At 45.1% G+C, this 19,014-nt stretch overlaps 1 protein-coding gene across 1 annotated transcript in view; it reads right to left on the bottom strand.

The window, feature by feature from the left end:
- Positions 1-7,611: 7,611 nt before the first annotated feature.
- Positions 7,612-19,014, bottom strand: part of LOC115133596 (regulator of G-protein signaling 12-like) — a 72,572-nt gene continuing 61,169 nt past the window's right edge. Inside the window, 4 exon segments of the mRNA XM_065021922.1 lie at positions 7,612-8,738; positions 17,958-18,068; positions 18,071-18,550; positions 18,791-18,887. Coding sequence (XP_064877994.1) covers positions 8,401-8,738; positions 17,958-18,068; positions 18,071-18,550; positions 18,791-18,887 — 1,026 coding nt within the window. The 3' untranslated portion in view covers positions 7,612-8,400.

Genomic DNA, 19,014 nt, shown 5'->3' with positions numbered 1-19,014 from the left:
ATATGTACATAAAGATATATGAATGAGTGATGGTACAGAGCGGCATAGGCAAGATACAGTAGATGGTATCGAGTACAGTATATACATATGAGATGAGTATGTAAACAAAGTGGCATAGTTAAAGTGGCTAGTGGTACATTTATTACATAAAGATGCAGTAGATGATATAGAGTACAGTATATACGTATACATATGAGATGAATAATGTAGGGTATGTAAACATTATATTAGGTAGCATTGTTTAAAGTGGCTAGTGATATATTTTACATAATTTCCCATCAATTCCCATTTTTAAAGTGGCTGGAGTTGAGTCAGTGTGTTGGCAGCAGCCACTCAATGTTAGTGGTGGCTGTTTAACAGTCTGATGGCCTTGAGATAGAAGCTGTTTTTCAGTCTCTCGGTCCCAGCTTTGATGCACCTGTACTGACCTTGCCTTCTGGATGATAGCGGGGTGAACAGGCAGTGGCTCGGGTGGTTGTTGTCCTTGATGATCTTTATGGCCTTCCTGTAACATCGGGTGGTGTAGGTGTCCTGGAGGGCAGGTAGTTTGCCCCCGGTGATGCGTTGTGCAGACCTCACTACCCTCTGGAGAGCCTTATGGTTGTGGGCGGAGCAGTTGCCGTACCAGGCGGTGATACAGCCCGCCAGGATGCTCTCGATTGTGCATCTGTAGAAGTTTGTGAGTGCTTTTGGTGACAAGCCAAATTTCTTCAGCCTCCTGAGGTTGAAGAGGCGCTGCTGCGCCTTCTTCACGATGCTGTCTGTGTGGGTGGACCAATTCAGTTTGTCTGTGATGTGTATGCCAAGGAACTTAAAACTTGCTACCCTCTCCACTACTGTTCCACATCGATGTGGATAGGGGGGTGTTCCCTCTGCTGTTTCCTGAAGTCCACAATCATCTCCTTAGTTTTGTTGACGTTGAGTGTGAGGTTATTTTCCTGACACCACACTCCGAGGGCCCTCACCTCCTCCCTGTAGGCCTTCTCGTCGTTGTTGGTAATCAAGCCTACCACTGTTGTGTCGTCCGCAAACTTGATGATTGAGTTGGAGGCGTGCGTGGCCACGCAGTCGTGGGTGAACAGGGAGTACAGGATGGCCTGGTGTCAAGAAGGGCAGCAAAGAAGCCACATTTCTCCAGGAAAAAGATAATGGACAGACTGAAATTCTGCAAAAGGTACAGGGATTGGACTGCTGAGGACTGGGGTAAAGTCATTTTCTCTGATGAATCCCCTTTCTGATTGTTTGTGGCATCTGGAAAAAAAGCTTGTCCGGAGAAGACAAGGTGAGAGCTACCATCAGTCCTGTGTCATGCCAACAGTAAAGCATCCTGAGACCATTCATGTGTGGGGTTGCTTCTCAGCCAAGGGAGTGGGCTCGCTCACAATTTTGCCTAAGAACACAGCCATGAATAAAAAATGGTACCAACACTTCCTCTGAGAGCAACTTTTCCCAACCATCCAGGAACAGTTTGGTGACGAACAATGCCTTTTCCAGCATGATGGAGCACCTTGCCATAAGGCAAACGTGATAACTAAGTGGCTAGGGGAACAAAAAATCAATATTTTTGGTCCATAGCCAGGAAACTCCCCAAACCTTAATCCCATTGAGAATTTGTGGTCAATCCTCAAGAGACGGGTGGACAAACAAAAATCCACAAATTCTGACAAACTCCAAGCATTGATTATGCAAGAATGGGCTGCCATCAGTCAGGATGTGGCCCAGAAGTTAATTGACAGCATGCCAGGGCAGATTGCAGAGGTCTTGAAAAAAAAGGGTCAACACTGCAAATATTGACTCTTTGCATCAACTTCATGTAATTGTCAATAAAAGCCTTTGACACTTGTGAAATGCTTGTAATTATACTTCAGTATTGTCACGAATCCCGTTTCCTGAGTCTGTTTTTTGCCTGTGTTCTGTCCTGGAGTGTTTTTTCCGGCATCCTGGAACGCACCCTGTCTGGTTGCCGGGCAATGTAGCCAGTTGGGAGTTCTGATGACCCGCACCTGTATCCCATCAGCTATCTGCACACCTGCTCCTGATCATCATCTCTCCTCTTCATAAGCCCGGACCTGACATCCATTCCCTGCCGGATCGTTAGCCATGAACAGTATGTTGTGCCATAGTATCAGCCTCAAGTCGGATAGAATTTGTTTTGTTAGTTTTTACGTATTGCTTGCCTTAAACTTACCTCCGTTTGTTCTGTCTTCAGTTACTCACCCGGATCATTTACCCCATTCCCGCCTGGTCGTCGGAGGATTCCGCTACCCCATTGGATCCACCTATTTACTCCCATCAACTCACCACCGCTGCCCGCTACGCCACCTGGATATATCTACCCATTCACTTGTAAATAAATACTCACCTTCTTACTCTCCTTGTCCTGGTCTGCATCTGGGTTCGATTTTGAAAGAACGTGACAGAACGATCCGGCCAAGGATGAACCCAGCGGACCTGGACTCTGTTTGCCATGCCATTACCCAGCAGGGGAAGACATTGGGACAACACAAGACGGCGCTACAGGAGATAGCGGGTGCAATCCAGAACTTATCTGCTAGCTTGACACAAATCCAGGATCAGCTCAGTTTACCGGCGATTCATTCACCACCTGTTTCACCCATCTCACCTACCGTGTCTGGGGCGGTTTCCTTCCGTGAACCCAAGGTACCGACGCCTGATAAATATGAAGGGGATTTGGGAAGATGCCGTTCGTTTCTTATGCAGTGTGGGTTAGTGTTTGATCTGCAGCCCCATTCTTACGCCACTGACAAGGCTAGGATAGCCTTTGTTATTGAACTGCTGCGTGGAAGAGCTCTGGAATGGGCTTCAGCCGTTTGGGAACGACAGGAGATCTGCATGGCTTCATACCCGGAGTTCACGGGAGAGATGAGAAAGCTTTTTGACCATCCAGTCCGAGGTAAGGACGCAGCTAAACGTTTGTTCACTCTTCGCCAAGGAGCTCGCAGTGTGGCAGACTTTATGATCGAGTTCAGGATATTGTCTGTGGAGAGTGGTTGGAATGAGGAGTCACTACAAGCGGCTTTTTACCAGGGGTTGTCGGAGCAACTCAAGGACGAGCTGATATCCTATCCAGAGCCTAGTGACCTAGACAGCTTGGTCACTTTATCTATTCGGGTAGATAATAGAGTCCGAGAGAGAAGGAGGGAGAAGCAGTGGGGCCCATCCAATCAATCAGCAACTTGGTTACCATTCGGTTCAGGAAGTGAACCAGAACGTATTGATCGTTATTCCCCACACGGGATTAGTGGAGGGTCTTGCCACCAGATCCTGAACCAATGCAAGTGGGGCGACACGGGCTAACTAAGGAGGAGCGCCAACGTAGACGTGAGACCAACAGCTGTCTCTACTGTGGTAGCTCGGGACATTACATCTCCGCTTGTCCACAGCGCCCGTTAAACTGCCCGGCTCGCTAGTTTTGGGAGGAATTTTAGCGAGCCAGTTTCAACCTCTCAAAGATCCTGTCAGACCCCGTTTTCCTGCGACCCTTATGAATAAGGATCAGAGCTTAGAGATGAACGCTTTTATCGATTCAGGTGCCGATGGCAGCTTTATTGATGCCGACTTGGTGGAACAGCTGGGGCTTTCCAAGGAGCAATTGCCGGAAGCCATTGAAGCAACCACTCTGAACGGCAGTAGTCTGGCACGGATCACTATGAGGACTGAACCGGTTAAGATATTGTTGTCGGGGAATCATTCAGAGTTTATCTCCTTCTTCATTCTGTCCTCGCCCCATGTTCCTCTGGTTCTTGGTTACCCCTGGCTGAAGGAACACAATCCCTCGTTTGATTGGGTGACGGGTAAGGTAACTAGTTGGAGCATTGATTGTCATGCTAACTGCCTTAGGACTGCCTGTTCTCCTGCCGTTTCCAGTCAGGTCAGTGACTCTGCTCCTCCTGATTTGTCCCTGGTTCCAGAAACATATCACGAGTTGGGTGAAGTATTCAGTAAACAGAAGGCTCAGTCCCTTCCTCCCCACCGACCTTATGACTGTGCGATTAATCTGTTTCCTGGAGCTGCCTTTCCCAAGGGACGGTTATACAGTATCTCTCGACCTGAACGTGAGGGCTTGGAGACCTACATCAAGGAGTCTCTAGCTGCAGGTCTCGTTCGGCCCTCGTCATCACCTCTGGGAGCAGGATTTTTTTTTGTGAGCAAGAAGGATGGCTCTCTTCGACCGTGTATTGATTATCGGGGTTTGAATGATATTACGGTCAAGAACAAGTATCCCCTGCCCTTGATGAGCTCGGCTTTCGATTCTTTACAGGGTGCTACGGTTTTTACGAAGCTTGATTTACGTAATGCTTATCATTTGGTTCGGATCAAAGAGGGGGACGAGTGGTTGACTGGGTTCAATACTCCGATGGGACATTTCGAGTACCAGGTGATGCCGTTTGGACTGACCAACGCTCCTGCTGTGTTCCAAAGCATGGTGAATGACGTTCTGAGAGATATGATTGGTATTTTTGTGTTCGTTTACCTGGATGATATCCTCATCTTCTCGAAGGAGCTTTCTAGCCACGTTCAGCATGTCAAGCAGGTCCTGCAGCGGTTATTGGAGAACCGTCTGTTCGTGAAGGCTGAGAAGTGTGATTTTCACGCCCACACAACGTCCTTCCTCGGGTACATCATCTCCGGGGGAGAGATCAAGATGGAACAAGAGAAGGTTTGGGCGGTTCGGGATTGGGTCCAGCCCGGTACGAGATTGCAGCTCCAGAGATTCCTGGGGTTTGCGAATTTTTATCGGAGGTTTATCCGTGATTACAGCCGGGTGGCCGCCCCTTTAACTGTACTGACATCTTGCACCAGAAAGTTCTGTTGGTCTCCTGAGGCAGACCGAGCATTTCTAGATTTGAAGAGCCGATTCACCAACGCCCCGATTCTCTCTCAACCTGACACTTCCCGTCAGTTCGTTGTGGAGGTGGATGCGTCTGATGTGGGGGTGGGCGCCATCCTGTCCCAGCGTAGCTCCACTGACGGTAAACTCCATCCCTGCGCCTTCTACTCTTGTCGTCTTTCTCCAGCTGAAAGAAACTACGATGTGGGTAACCGGGAGCTTCTCGCTGTGAAGCTTGCCTTGGAGGAGTGGCGTCACTGGTTGGAGGGAGCGGAGCAACCGTTTGTGGTCTGGACTGACCACAAGAATCTGGCTTACGTGCAATCGGCTAAACGTCTCAACTCCCGTCAGGCCCGGTGGGCTTTGTTTTTGGACGCTTCAATTTTTCCCTGACGTTCCGACCTGGGTCGAAGAACGGGAAGGCGGACGCCCTGTCCCGGATGTTCTCCAAGACGGAGGAGAGTGGGGCCAAGACTGAGACGATTCTTCCCCAGAACGTTGTCGTGGGAGCCGTTACATGGAGGATTGAGGAGGAGGTGATGGCGGCTCTTCGGACACAGCCCGGGCCCGGTAACGGTCCACCCGGTCGGTTGTTCGTGCCTGAGTCGCTTCGTTCTGCTGTCCTTCAGTGGTCCCACGCCAGCAAGATAGCTTGTCACCCTGGTGTTGCTCGGACTATGGCGCTACTGCGCAGACGATTTTGGTGGCCTGCCATGGGAGAAGATACCCGGAGGTTTGTTGCCGCTTGTCCTGTTTGTGAGCAGAATAAGAGTACCAATCGGGCCAGCTCTGGGCTTCTTCACCCCCTACCTATTCCCCGGCGACCTTGGTCGCATCTGGCCCTGGATTTTGTCACGGGGTTGCCCTCTTCTGTTGGTAACACGGTTATTCTGACCATTGTGGATAGATTCAGCAAGTTTGCCCACTTTGTTCCCCTCTCCAAACTGCCTTCTGCCACTGAGACGTCCGAGATCCTGGTTAGGGAGGTGTTCAGGGTCCACGGGTTGCCCTGTGACATTGTTTCTGACCGTGGTCCTCAGTTTACCTCTGCTGTCTGGAAATCCTTCTGTTTGGCCATTGGAGCTACAGTCAGTCTCACATCTGGATTTCATCCCCAATCTAATGGTCAGGCGGAGAGAGCCAACCAGAAGATGGAGTCCACGCTGCGCTGTCTTGTTTCCTCTGATCCCACCTCTTGGTCCTCTCAATTGCCCTGGGTCGAGTATGCCCATAATACTCTCCCTTCATCTGCCACTGGGATGTCTCCCTTCCAGTGCCTGTACGGTTACCAACCTCCCTTGTTTCCTTCTCAGGAGCGGGATCTCTCGGTTCCTTCTGTCCAGACCCACATTCGTCGTTGCCACCGCACCTGGCATCGGGCCAGGAAGGCCCTCCTTAAGGTTTCTGACCGGTATCAGATCCAGGCGAATCGTCGCCGTATTCCTGCCCCCGCTTATACCGTCGGAGATATGGTTTGGTTGGCTACACGGGATCTTCCTCTACGGACTGAGTCGAGGAAACTGTCACCGAAGTTCATTGGTCCGTTTGTAGTGGAGAAGATCATTAATTCTGTTGTGGTCCGACTCAAGTTGCCTGCTACACTAAGAGTACATCCCACCTTTCATGTCTCCTGCCTCAAGCCGGTTCTCCTCAGTCCTCTGTTGCCCCCTCCTCCTCGTCCTCCTCCTCCTCGGATGATCGGAGGTGGTCCTGTCTACACGGTGCGCCGCATCATGGACTCCAGACGGCGGGGTTGAGGGTTCCAGTATTTAGTGGATTGGGAAGGATATGGTCCTGAGGAGAGGAGTTGGATTCCTCGGCGTCAGATCCTTGACGATGACCTGCTTCGTGACTTTTTACCGCCTCCACCCTGGCGCTCCGGGTAGTCCGCCCGGTGGCGTTCGTCGGAGAGGGGGTACTGTCACGAATCCCGTTTCCTGAGTCTGTTTTTTGCCTGTGTTCTGTCCTGGAGTGTTTTTTCCGGCGTCCTGGAACGCACCCTGTCTGGTTGCCGGGCAATGTAGCCAGTTGGGAGTTCTGATGACCCGCACCTGTATCCCATCAGCTATCTGCACACCTGGTCCTGATCATCATCTCTCCTCTTCATAAGCCCGGACCTGACATCCATTCCCTGCCGGATCGTTAGCCATGAACAGTATGTTGTGCCTTAGTATCAGCCTCAAGTCGGATAGAATTTGTTTTGTTAGTTTTTACATATTGCTTGCCTTAAACTTACCTCCGTTTGTTCTGTCTTCAGTTACTCACCCGGATCATTTACCCCATTCCCGCCTGGTCGTCGGAGGATTCCGCTACCCCATTGGATCCACCTATTTACTCCCATCAACTCACCACCGCTGCCCGCTACGCCACCTGGATATATCTACCCATTCACTTGTAAATAAATACTCACCTTCTTACTCTCCTTGTCCTGGTCTGCTTCTGGGTTTGATTTTGAAAGAACGTGACAAGTATTCCATAGTAACATCTGACAAAAATATCTAAAGACACTGAGGCAGCAGACTTTGTGAAAATTAATATTTGTGTCATTCTCAAAACGTTTGGCCACGACTGTAGCCATTGATTCTTGAATAATATTCTTGAATAATATAACTTAGAAATGCCTCGTGAGTTTAGTTCGTCTAACATACCCCCATCAGGTGGGGCTGTTTGAAATCCCAGGTTGCCCCTTTAATTTAATCCTTCAATATATGACTCGTTACCATACAGAAATCAAAATGACTAACGACAAGAGGCTTCCATTCTGGAATTATAAAGGTAGGCATGTTTATTGGGTGGAATTTGAACAACAACCAAACATGAAGGCAATCATAATACTGGAATGGTACATTTACAGATATGAAGATGGATCATATATTGTTCCCAATAAAAGCGTGGAATATATATATATATATATATATATATATATTTGTACCTTTATTTAACTAGGCAAGTCAGTTAAGAACAAATTCTTATTTACAATGACAGCCTAGGAACACTGGGTTAACTGCCTTGTTCAGGGGCAGAACAACAGATGTTTACCTTGTCAGCGCGGGGATTCAATCGAGCAACCTTTCGGTTACTGGCCCAACGCTCTAACCACTAGGCTACCTGCCGACTAGAATAATACAGTAAAATGTACTAGAGTTGCGAGGAGTTTCTCGTGTTCCTACAATTTGTGAATCCTATCTTCTCATCCAGCTGAAAGAGGTTAAGTTCCATATCCCCTGCCTTGCAGTACCTGCAGTATCAGCAAACAAGGTCGCCAATCCCTAGATAAATTCCCAAACAGTAGGTTATTACAAAATTGTTCATCAATCTGAACTGGCAATTCATTTTCTTTTCATGTATACCCACTAAACACACACCAGAGTAATGTTAAATAATACAATATATATCACCAAAACAATTATTATACATTCTATCAGTTCTGGAGTGAATATCAATAGCTTTTTGCGGTTAAAGTCCCTTGTTTGTCAAGTAAGTTCCTGTTTGAACAAACAGTGACTCAAGCTTGGAAAGTGCTGGTGAAGGTTGCTCAGCCTCAGAACTCACACGATTGTGGCCTTGTACATGTCAGTGTTGGAGTCTTGGATCCCTTCTGATTGGTCGGGGGCGTTGAGGGGCACCTGGGAGGTCTTCATCCGGCTTTGGCACTGCCGGAGCTCAGTGGCATACCCTTGGAAACTGAGGCTGAGCTCGGAGTCTTCTCCCCGGATGATGGTGACCTCCCTCACCTTATCTCTCTCCTCCCTCTCCTCCTCCCCCTCCTCTAGACACACTCCCTCCACATCCATCACCTCCTGTAGGGCAGGCTGAGAGCGGAGTGCTCCAAGATACGGCGCCCTCTTGTGGGAGCGGTCAAGAGCACATGCTCTTTTTCTTCTCTCTGGGTAAGGAAGGGAGAGATTGGAAAATTAGTAATAGAAGGATGTGCCATTGGAAGAATCTCAATTGCATTCTCCTAGAGTGCTCTCTCCTCACCTCCTCAAAAACCCATTGGGGGAGAAGGTCAGAGGGGCGGGACCTCTGGCTTTCCCATCCAATGGGTTTTGAGAAGACGGCGAGGAGAGAGGACGCGAGGAGTATGCAATTGAGATTCTCCAACTATGTTCCAGCTGTAGTATTTGCCACAATGGTCAACAAAGAGGATAAGTACCAATACTCCACAGCCTTGAGGCCTCCAATCTACCATAAATTGGTGAATATAATTGCTAATCAGTGTTGGGGAGCAGTAAACTACATGTAGTTCAACTAGTAATTGAACTACAATTTACAGTTCCTTGGTGGTAGTTGAACTAAATTCCAATCTTAGTAGTGTTTTCAGTAGATAACAACTTTCTAGGCATGTAGCGGTTTAACTAACTACTGAACTAAACACTACCAAGAAAATAATACATAAGTGATACATAGACGACACAATAATACATTGTCACTTGAAACAAATAGTTTTTTAGTTTAATAGGCTAAATTACATTCTGTTAACATATGAGCCCAAAGTAAACTGTACTTGCAGTTTGTAAGATGACAATTGTCGATGACAATTCAGATGACAATTTTTCACAAAGTAGTTTGGATGTAGTGGACTACTTTTTCAAAGTAACTTCATTGAAGTAAACTATGTTTTCATTTAGGGTAGCTTCCCCAAAACTGTTGCTATTGATTCACTGACGGTTTACTGCAGTGCATGTGGTATGACTTGTCTAACACCTCCCTTGTCTAATATACAAAGTCTTTCAGAGGATCTGATCATCCATGTTATAATCAGTGTAAAACAGAGTCATAGGGCCACCAGTGCTTTTCCACTGAGCAAACACTGGTTGAGTCAACTTCATTTAAATTAAATAACATTGAACCAACGTGGAATAGATGCTGAATTGTCATCTGTCCCCAGTGGGTTGTCTTGACATACGCCCTTTTTTGATGGTAGAGAACAAAAAGATTGAACAGCGGAACCAAGGGGGAGGGGAGAAAATCCAGACACAACCTTTTAAGAAACCCTCCGGAAGAGCTTTTTCCGTCTCCATTATGATGGAGCTCTGACCCTTGAAATGCAGTATGTCCATTTAGCTGATCTCAGAGCAGTGACCCGTAGGTGACAAAGCATCAGGCTCAGAGTATTTTGGCTTGATGGCTTCTGGTCCAGGACCAGTTCAGATACTTGTGCCCTATGATTTAACAACATGAAACCATCTCAACCATAACAAGGGCTATGCATGCCTTTCAGCTTGTCTGCTTAGCTTCAAAAGAACAAACTGACACTGTTTAACTTACTGGTTATTCATTAGGTCCACTGTGTACCGTGCTAAACTACTATGGTCTAGACGTGTTGGATGTCAACCAAACGTGGCACTTGTGCAAAAACTGAGTAGTGTTGCATTGATGAGTGTTGCATTGATATGAGTGTTGCATTGATATTGATACACTGTCAAACAGAGGTACATAATACATAACTTTATCAAAGGTGCATTTTTAGATCCAGATTGAAGTCTGTAGTCAGAATGGAGCTGTGTCACTATGGCCATGGTACATTTCAGTGAGTTTGTTTTGCTGTATTTTTATCTTGACAAGTGTTGACAAGAGTGACTATCACAGATGGAGAAAGAATATATGCACTGAAGCCAGTGTACGTAATGAGACATCACATTAGAACAATTGGTTCTAGAGCGCGCTGACTCATTCAGTTCCGCTGTAACACTTCTCTATGATCCTGAGAGAGTGCGAGTCGAGTCCAAAGCTACAGATGTAGGATCTGAATTTGATCACTCTTTTGTTGCTGAGAATGTTCCTACAAAGTAGGAAGTGAGGGTTCAAGAGCGAGAAGATGAAAGATGAAACCAATCCAGTAGTGAAACAAATGATGATGCTACATCTGTAACTGTGATATTACAGTTCCAATGAGTAATACTTCTCCTCATTCCTCCTGTGGCCCTTAAACAAGAGGTCTAGGTGACTCCAACACATACACCCTCTGAGCTCCTACGCCTCTGATTCACAGAATAGATGCAGTATTATAAACACAACCTCCGCGTCGTTCCCATTCTCACAGCTGAACACACACAGCAACCTCTTTGCCAAGCTTGGGCCTACTTAAAAAGTTGATGTGCTCAAAATTGTCTCATGAAGCTACTTCAAATAATAGTCGACATCAAATTATTACAATGAGAATTATAAGTAAGTATATTGAGCGATTGAAGTGGTTTGGAATAAACGTCTAGCTCTAATTAAGGAATTGAGCTAAGAGGTGTAATTCTTGTCTTAGCACTGCTCTTAACATGAGCCTGCTGGCTGTCTGTCAGGTGTCTTCTGTCAATGTCCTAGGGCACCACACTAGCCCAGACAGACCAGCTCTCCCCAGGGCCAGTTTGGAACAGAACCAGCCGCACAGCTCAGACTGGCTGAGATCAGCCCCAAGGCCCCCTGGTTACTGCCAGATTGATGATAAGACAGACTGAGGGTCAGCCGTATCCAGCTTTCAGGTGTGTCAGCCAGACTGCTTCCCAATGTTCCCTACATAGTGGAATACTTTTGACCAGGGCACTATATGGAGAATAGGTTGCCATTCAGGATGCAGCCAGTGAAATCTAAAGCAAGATGAAAGCCACCACGTCCCTCAGGCACACAATCCTCACAGGGTTTTGGCAGTATTACGATTGTCACCTTTTCATTTTGTTGTTATGGTGCAGTGGGATGAACGCTAAGCCCTGTGCCTAAGTGGTTGATTGCATTTGAAAGTATAAAAGCTGTTCTAAATTCTGGATATGGGCAATGACAAATAAGTCCCATTTATGCAAAGTTTATGTGAGAGGCCAATGATGTCACAAAGTCATAGAATCAGGACCAATCACTATACAAATCAAATCAAAATGTTTTTGTCATATGCTTCATAAACAACAGGTGTAGACTAACAGTGAAATGCTTACTTACGGGTCCTTTAAAAAAATGCACTTGCTATGATAAATACAGTAAAAATATGATAACCAAACCACGGTGTCAAATGTTATGCATTGGTTCTTTACTATGACTAGAAAACTGAACAGGTTTGAGCTCATCCTCGAACACCCAAGTATGGTAGATGAGGTTATTGCCTTAAATGGTGGTGGAGGAACAGTTATACTATATACTGTTGCCCTCTAGTGGCCAAAAAATTAATTAAACAAATAATGACCAATACATGTTTATCGGACCAGCTGCACAACCATCATTTGATTTGACATGGAAAGGAAACACATAATTAAGATATCTATCAGATTATACAGTATATTTCAGTTATTATAACGGTAAATGTATCTCAACAGAACACACTCATGAGGTCAAATTGATTGATATTTCAAATGTTAGGTGGGAGTGACCCTAGCAGACCTGTGTTTGGTTTTTCAACATAAGTTTACATTAATGCTGTAGTCGGGGATTGAATTGGGATATCCTATAGGAGCTGACCCCATAATCTCTCTGTCTGAGTGCCAGTCTGTTGATGCTATCATGCCAACTCCCTGTCACACTCATTGTCATGCAAGCGTGTTTGGCTGGACAATGACAGGAATGGACTTGGCAAGAGCACAAACTGGTCTGGGATCAGGTTATAGGGGGAGACAACAGATCTGGGATCAGGTTATAGGAGGAGACCACATATCTGGGACCAGGTTATAGGAGGAGATGACAGATCTGGGACCAGTCTACCCAAAACCACCCTTATTGTCATTAGTTACATTTGTCAAAACCCTTCAGTTTACAAACACAAATATTAGGGCCTACCTGTAGTCGGTAACAGCTGGAAGAGGTTGCTTTAACTGGGACATATGTTTGAGTTACAGCTGGGGTTTCTGTGTTTGTACGAGAACATCACTAGCTTTTTCATCCTATTTTCTTTAACCTTTATTTAACTAGGCAAGTCAGTTAAGAACAAATTGTTATTTACAATGACGGACTACCCAGGCCAAACCCAGGCAAAGCTGGGCTAATTGTGCACCGCCCTATGGGACCCCCAATCACGGCCAGATGTGATGCAGCCTGGATACGAACCAGGTACTAACAGATATTAATATTTGTGTACCTGGTTCTTGCACTGAGATGCAGTGTCTTAGACCACTGTGCCACTCGGGAGCCCAACATTTGAACAGATATTAGTTCATTAACATCTAAGCCAAAGTGGAGGTGAACTCCATTCCACTCTTATACGTAAACCCCAGTGAACATAAACCCTTGGCTCCTAGTTAGATGAATCCTTTGGTTTGTAAAATATGGTGTCTGTTAACCTGCGGAAAACACTTTCTCCAGCAGAGAATGGTAGTCTTGACAGTAGCCATAACATAAACTAACAGAGGAATGATTTCATTTCTACTCATCCCACTGATTATTAAGAAGACAGTAGTTTGATTGACTGTAGTCAATCAGTAGTTCGATTGAGTGTGAGATGATTGCATTTATATGTAAAGTAATGATACAACATCTAATTATTTGAGTTTACTCAGAAATGTGCCTGATGCACTACATACAATTATTTCCCTCTGATGATGTGTCAATTTGTCTTCAAAGGTCATTCATTCCAGGCCATCATAATGTGACAGAAAGATGTTACCTTTCAGATGTACTGTCACTAATTGTGTGCATGCCGCGTTCCTCCATGCAGACAGATGCGTACTGGCTGTCATGCATACAGATGCATACTGGCTGTCGTGCATACAGATGCATACTGGCTGTCGTGCATACAGATGCATACTGGCTGTCGTGCATACAGATGCATACTGGCTGTCATGCATACAGATGCATACTGGCTGTCGTGCATACAGATGCATACTGGCTGTCGTGCATACAGATGCATACTGGCTGTCGTGCAAGCAAGAGCATTCTGCAAGGCACAGGTAAAGAACAGAACATAAATACTGCATGCATAATAAAGAATAAAAATGATACACATTTACATGCAGGGACTTTCTGTTTAGCTTGGAGCGGGCAGTGAGTGAGAGTGAGAGCGAGAGAAAATGACAGAGACAGAACAACCCCCCCCCACACACAAAAATAGCAACAGTTTCTCTCTGTAGCAGCACAGTCAACTGATGCAAGGCGGACCTGTTACCATGGTTCCCAATGTGGCAGAATCTGACTGATGCGCTTAGTAACCAGAAAAGACGAGCAGAGAGAGACTCTGTGAGTCTTATTCTACCCACTCGTATCATCCTGTGTACACATATCACCTTACAGATATCTATTGACAGAGCCATTTAGAAAAGGTCAGGGCTAGACACGTCGTGTCCTCCGGAGTGACGGACTTTGAAGTGTGCCACCCTTTGAGCTGCAGGCATCGGTTAAACCTAATTTATTTTCATTCAAATATTTCAATGTTTTGATTGAGCCTGCCTGGAGTGCTAGATGGATGCACTTCAGAAGACTATTCCATTGTTTTGCACTTTGGGGACTATTCCAATGGTTCCATTGCGTCAGACAAGTTTCATCAAGCACATGCTTAAGTATTTGAAACTAAATTAATTCTATTTGAACCCAGGTCAGATGCTGAAAACACTTTTTTGCTTTATATCCTCTGCCATATCATGTTTCAAGAGTTTCCTGTCTAACAGAACACAGAGGGTGTTCTTTAATGGAAGCCTCTCTAACATAAACCAGGTATAGTTTGGCATACCTCAAGGTAGCCATCTTGGCCCCTTACTTTTTTCAATTTTTACTAATGACCTACCACTAGCATTAAGTAAAGCCTGTGTGTTTATGTACGCTGATGACTCAACATTATATACGTCAGCTACCACAGCAAGTGAAATCACTGCAACACTTAACAAAGAGCTGCAGTCAGTTTTAGAATGGGTGGCTAGTAATAAGCTAGATATATATAAAAAACGAAAATAATTTTATTTGGGACAAAAAATTAGCTAATCCCTAACCTCATCTAAATCTTGTAATGATAAAGTGGCAATTGAGCAAGTTTAGGAGACTGCTGGGTATAACGCTTGATTGTAAACTGACATGGTAAAAAAAAAACATATAAGTCAAAACATATAGGTTGTTGCTCTGCTTTCTTGACATCATAATCCACAAAACACACCTGGACTACTGCCCAGTTATGTGGTCAAGTGACACAAAGAAGTGCATAGGCAAATTACAGTTGGCCCAGAACAGAGCAGCATGGCTGGCCCTTAAATGTACACTGAGGGCTAATATCAATAACATGCATGTCAATCTCTCCTGAATCAAAGTAGAGGAGGGATTGACTGCATCACTACTTGTCTTTGTGAGAGGTATTGACACGTTGAAATCACCGAACTGTCTATTCAAACCGCTAACACACAACTCAGACACCCATACATACAGCACAAGGCATACCACCAGGGTTCTCTTCACAGTCCCCATGTCCAGAACATACTCTGGGAAAGTGCACAGTACTACGTAGAGGCGTGACTACATGCCTCTACGTAGTAATTCAAGTGAGCAGTTCAATTTTTTGGGGATAAAACCTCACCTCAAAACACGGACAGTAAAGAGATACACACACACACACACACACAGACACTCTACCACAAACACATTGTAATATTGCTGTATTGTAGTATTGTACATTTGTAATTAGAAAGTAATAATGTCCTGTATGATGTATTGTTTTATTTATGACGTAGGCTGTTGTTTTGTTTTAATATAATTGTTTAAATCCTGTTTGAACCCAGGAAGAGTTGCTGCTGCCCTGGAAACAGCTAATGGGATCCTAATACATACTAAATAGATGAGCTGAGACATGTAAACACCTTATGTAATTCTAGCTGTCTTGCTTCTTGACAGATTTTTTTAGCTGTACAGTTCTTCAACCAGCACAGCTGGATAAGGCTCACGTTTAAATTGGGATTTCAAAGTGTGTTGTTATTATTCTAATAGGTGTTTGAACACCAGTGAGACACCTAGACTACGGTAAAAGCACACAGATAAACTGGCTAACACTGACTCTGCGTCATGGCAAACTACCAGTTGCAGATAATAATGCTGGTGATTGTGATCGACTCCCATCACTGCTCATTCTGTTTTGACAGACTAACCCATCCCAATAGAGATAGACATTAGATAGTGAATGATAACAGGCAAAACTAGATTCATTTGGGACTGTTGTGGTAGCGTGCATTCAATCAGAGCATGCAAAATCATTGGAAACTCTAAAACTGCAATTATCAGGAGTTAGTTGACTGCATTCACCAACTTCTCTGGCTCACCACAACTATCAACCTCACTTAAAGGTCCTACTGTATATAGTGGAGAACGAGAAACTGACCAGTGGGTAGGGGGTATGGGAAATGAAAATCCAGGAGTGATACAGATATACACGGCTCATACTAAAAGCATTATACATTAGATGAGGTACATTACAGTAAATGCATTTTTTCCCTCAGAAATCCTGGTTGGAAGATTCCTGGAATCAAGAGGAAATAATCTTCCAACCAGGAGTTCTGGAAAACCTGGGGATTTTGGGAAAGTTACAGAAATGTTGCAATCCCTTAGAAAGACAAAACAATCAGAATTACACACAAACACAACACCGAATGACCCCCTCACACAGACATAACAATCAGAATTACACACAAACACAACACCGAATGACCCTCTCACACAGACAAAACAATCAGAATTACACACAAACACAACACCGAATGACCCTCTCACACAGACAAAACAATCAGAATTACACACAAACACAACACCGAATGACCCCCTCACACAGACAAAACAATCAGAATTAAACACAAACACAACCAAAAAATCTGAATTACCCAGACACAGACGACACAACCTTCTCAGAAGAGCACAGACAAAGTAGCTAGCATGCAAGAACAGGACAGGGAGAAGGAGGTGGAAGACAAACTAAATGAAAGAGATATAGGTCGTGTTGGGGAAAGTTGGTGAAGGGGAGACATGGAGTGGTAACTGAATTTGAGATTACAAACTTGTAAAAAGACAGACGATGTGATTCCAGGTCTAACATTTATTAGATCTAATCAAACACAGATACAGAATTAATTTTCATGATTATCTACAACAGGCATCCACAGAGGGAGAGGATGATTCCAGACAGAGTGTGACATGCAATTCAACAATGATTACCGTTCATGTTAAACTAGCTCTATCATCACTGTCTATAATTATCACAATTTTGTGAAGAAAAAAAACAATTTTAGTTTTCTTTCTCTATATATTTCATTGAATTTTAAAACCAGAGTGAAATACTTATTGGCATTGTTGAATTGCATTGCATTAGAGGATGGGATGGAAAAAAATACAGCTTTTCAATTCAAATAATTCAATACAAATAATACAATGTACAGGTATATGATCATCTGCTCAAATAACAATTTCATAACTCTTTGGTTACGTTTTATCTTGTCAGTAGCTGTGTACTGGGCAGAGAACTACACACCAATTATAAACTCACAATGCAAGCATAGAGCTTTTATGGATTGACATGAATGCTGGCTGTGACTCATGGCAATCTTTCAGGTTTTCTATTACAATCAATCAAACCAAACAATTCACACCTGCATGGTAATTGTAGCTTGCTACAATTGGTTGCTGTCAAATTATAGTAGGACTATTTTTCATGGATTGTAATGAAAATTGTCATTTTGACCATTAAAGCATTATGAATGTATAATGAGAGTTTATTCACCTTGGTCAAATCTGTATCCTCATATATATATATATATCATATACTCATATACTCTGTGGTACAACAATACGAAACTTTCTATGGTTGACTATCACCTCAAATCTCAGTTAGGTTGTAAACCCCATCAGTTCAGTGGTATGCGAATGTAAATGTCATTCATTTCTAAATATATACATCACTATTTACAATTGAACTCAACTTACTATTGAAAGTGACCACAAACAATGCTATCTATGTTCATTAGAAAGTATTCAAATGAGTCAAAATGATTGGGGTACAACTGAGAGAGCAGTTGTACATAAAGTGCATTGAAGTCAGTATAAAATGAGTTGTCATTGGAAATCAGGTCACCTTCAGACACACACGATCACACACTCTCCGTTTCTCACACATACACAAACACATACACACACACACACATCAACACGCTAATGCATAGTCACAATGTGGAAATACCTGAGCTGGACTGGCCATTCCCACATCCATCCTGGGAGGTTTGGGCGCAGGGCGTAGGAGGGGTGAAGTTAGCCTCGGGCAGGCTGCCCTCGTAGGACAGCGGCACCGGCGAGGGGGCAGAAGGGTGCTGTTGGGGCTGTTGATGTCCCCCTCTCCCACCAGGGTCAGGTCAGCATGGGTGTCTTCCTCCAGCGTTCTGAGGCCCGGGCCTCTAGCCTCCAAGAGGCGGGGGATGGGGGAGAGGGTGGCGCCGAAGGTGGGTATGGGGTGGCGAGCTGGGGGCAGTGCCCTGCGCCCCGCAGCGGAGTGGGAGTGTCCATTGGCGCTGCTGAGGGAGGAGTCCAGGCTCTCGGAGCGCAGGCTGGCGTTGAGGGGACCGCGGGCGGGGGTGCCGCCCACCCCGTTCACCCTGCCTGCCCCCTGGCCCTGTTTGATGGAGGTGGGGGTGGAGCAAGTCGCGTCTAGGGAGGCAGTGGAGGGGGAGCAGGTGGTTAACCGCAGGAAGTCAGGTAACTCCAGGTCCTCTTTGTTCAGGAGGCCTCTCTGGGCATTTCTCCGGCTGCTCTGTGCCCGGCTCAGGAGCTCGAAGAATTCTAAAGAGAGAGAAAGTTACTTCCTATTCCTAAAACCCTCCCCAAGAACAAGGAAACAGGTCAGATAAAAAGAGGATTAGTTCGTTTAACGTGTACGGTACACAGCCCCACGCTGCACTGAGATATAACTGTGAAGGTTGAAGGCTCCTTTTAATGCTGCCAAAGAGATGGTGTTGGTGACGCAGCGAAGCAAAGCTCAGAGAAGCCACCACAGGGTAGAAAGAGAGGGGGATGATTTACCTTCAGCTTCATCTATATTAATCTTTTTCGGTTTTCTCTTTTCCGTAGGGAGCGACGGGTCTTGTCCGCTTGCCTTTCCTGATGACCTGTCATCTCCCTGCAGATGCAACAACAACAACGCACTCCATTAAGGGGGAGGGAGGAGGCTGTGCATGCCCTTTACTAACACCACTACGACATATCCCGGACAGATTTACTTACACTGTGAGTGTTTAAGTGTTTGC

Source organism: Oncorhynchus nerka, linkage group LG8 (genome assembly GCF_034236695.1).
Source record: "Oncorhynchus nerka isolate Pitt River linkage group LG8, Oner_Uvic_2.0, whole genome shotgun sequence".
Taxonomy (NCBI): Eukaryota; Metazoa; Chordata; class Actinopteri; order Salmoniformes; family Salmonidae; genus Oncorhynchus; species Oncorhynchus nerka.
Note: the sequence above shows the minus strand (reverse complement) of the source record. Positions and strands in the feature narration are given on the sequence as shown.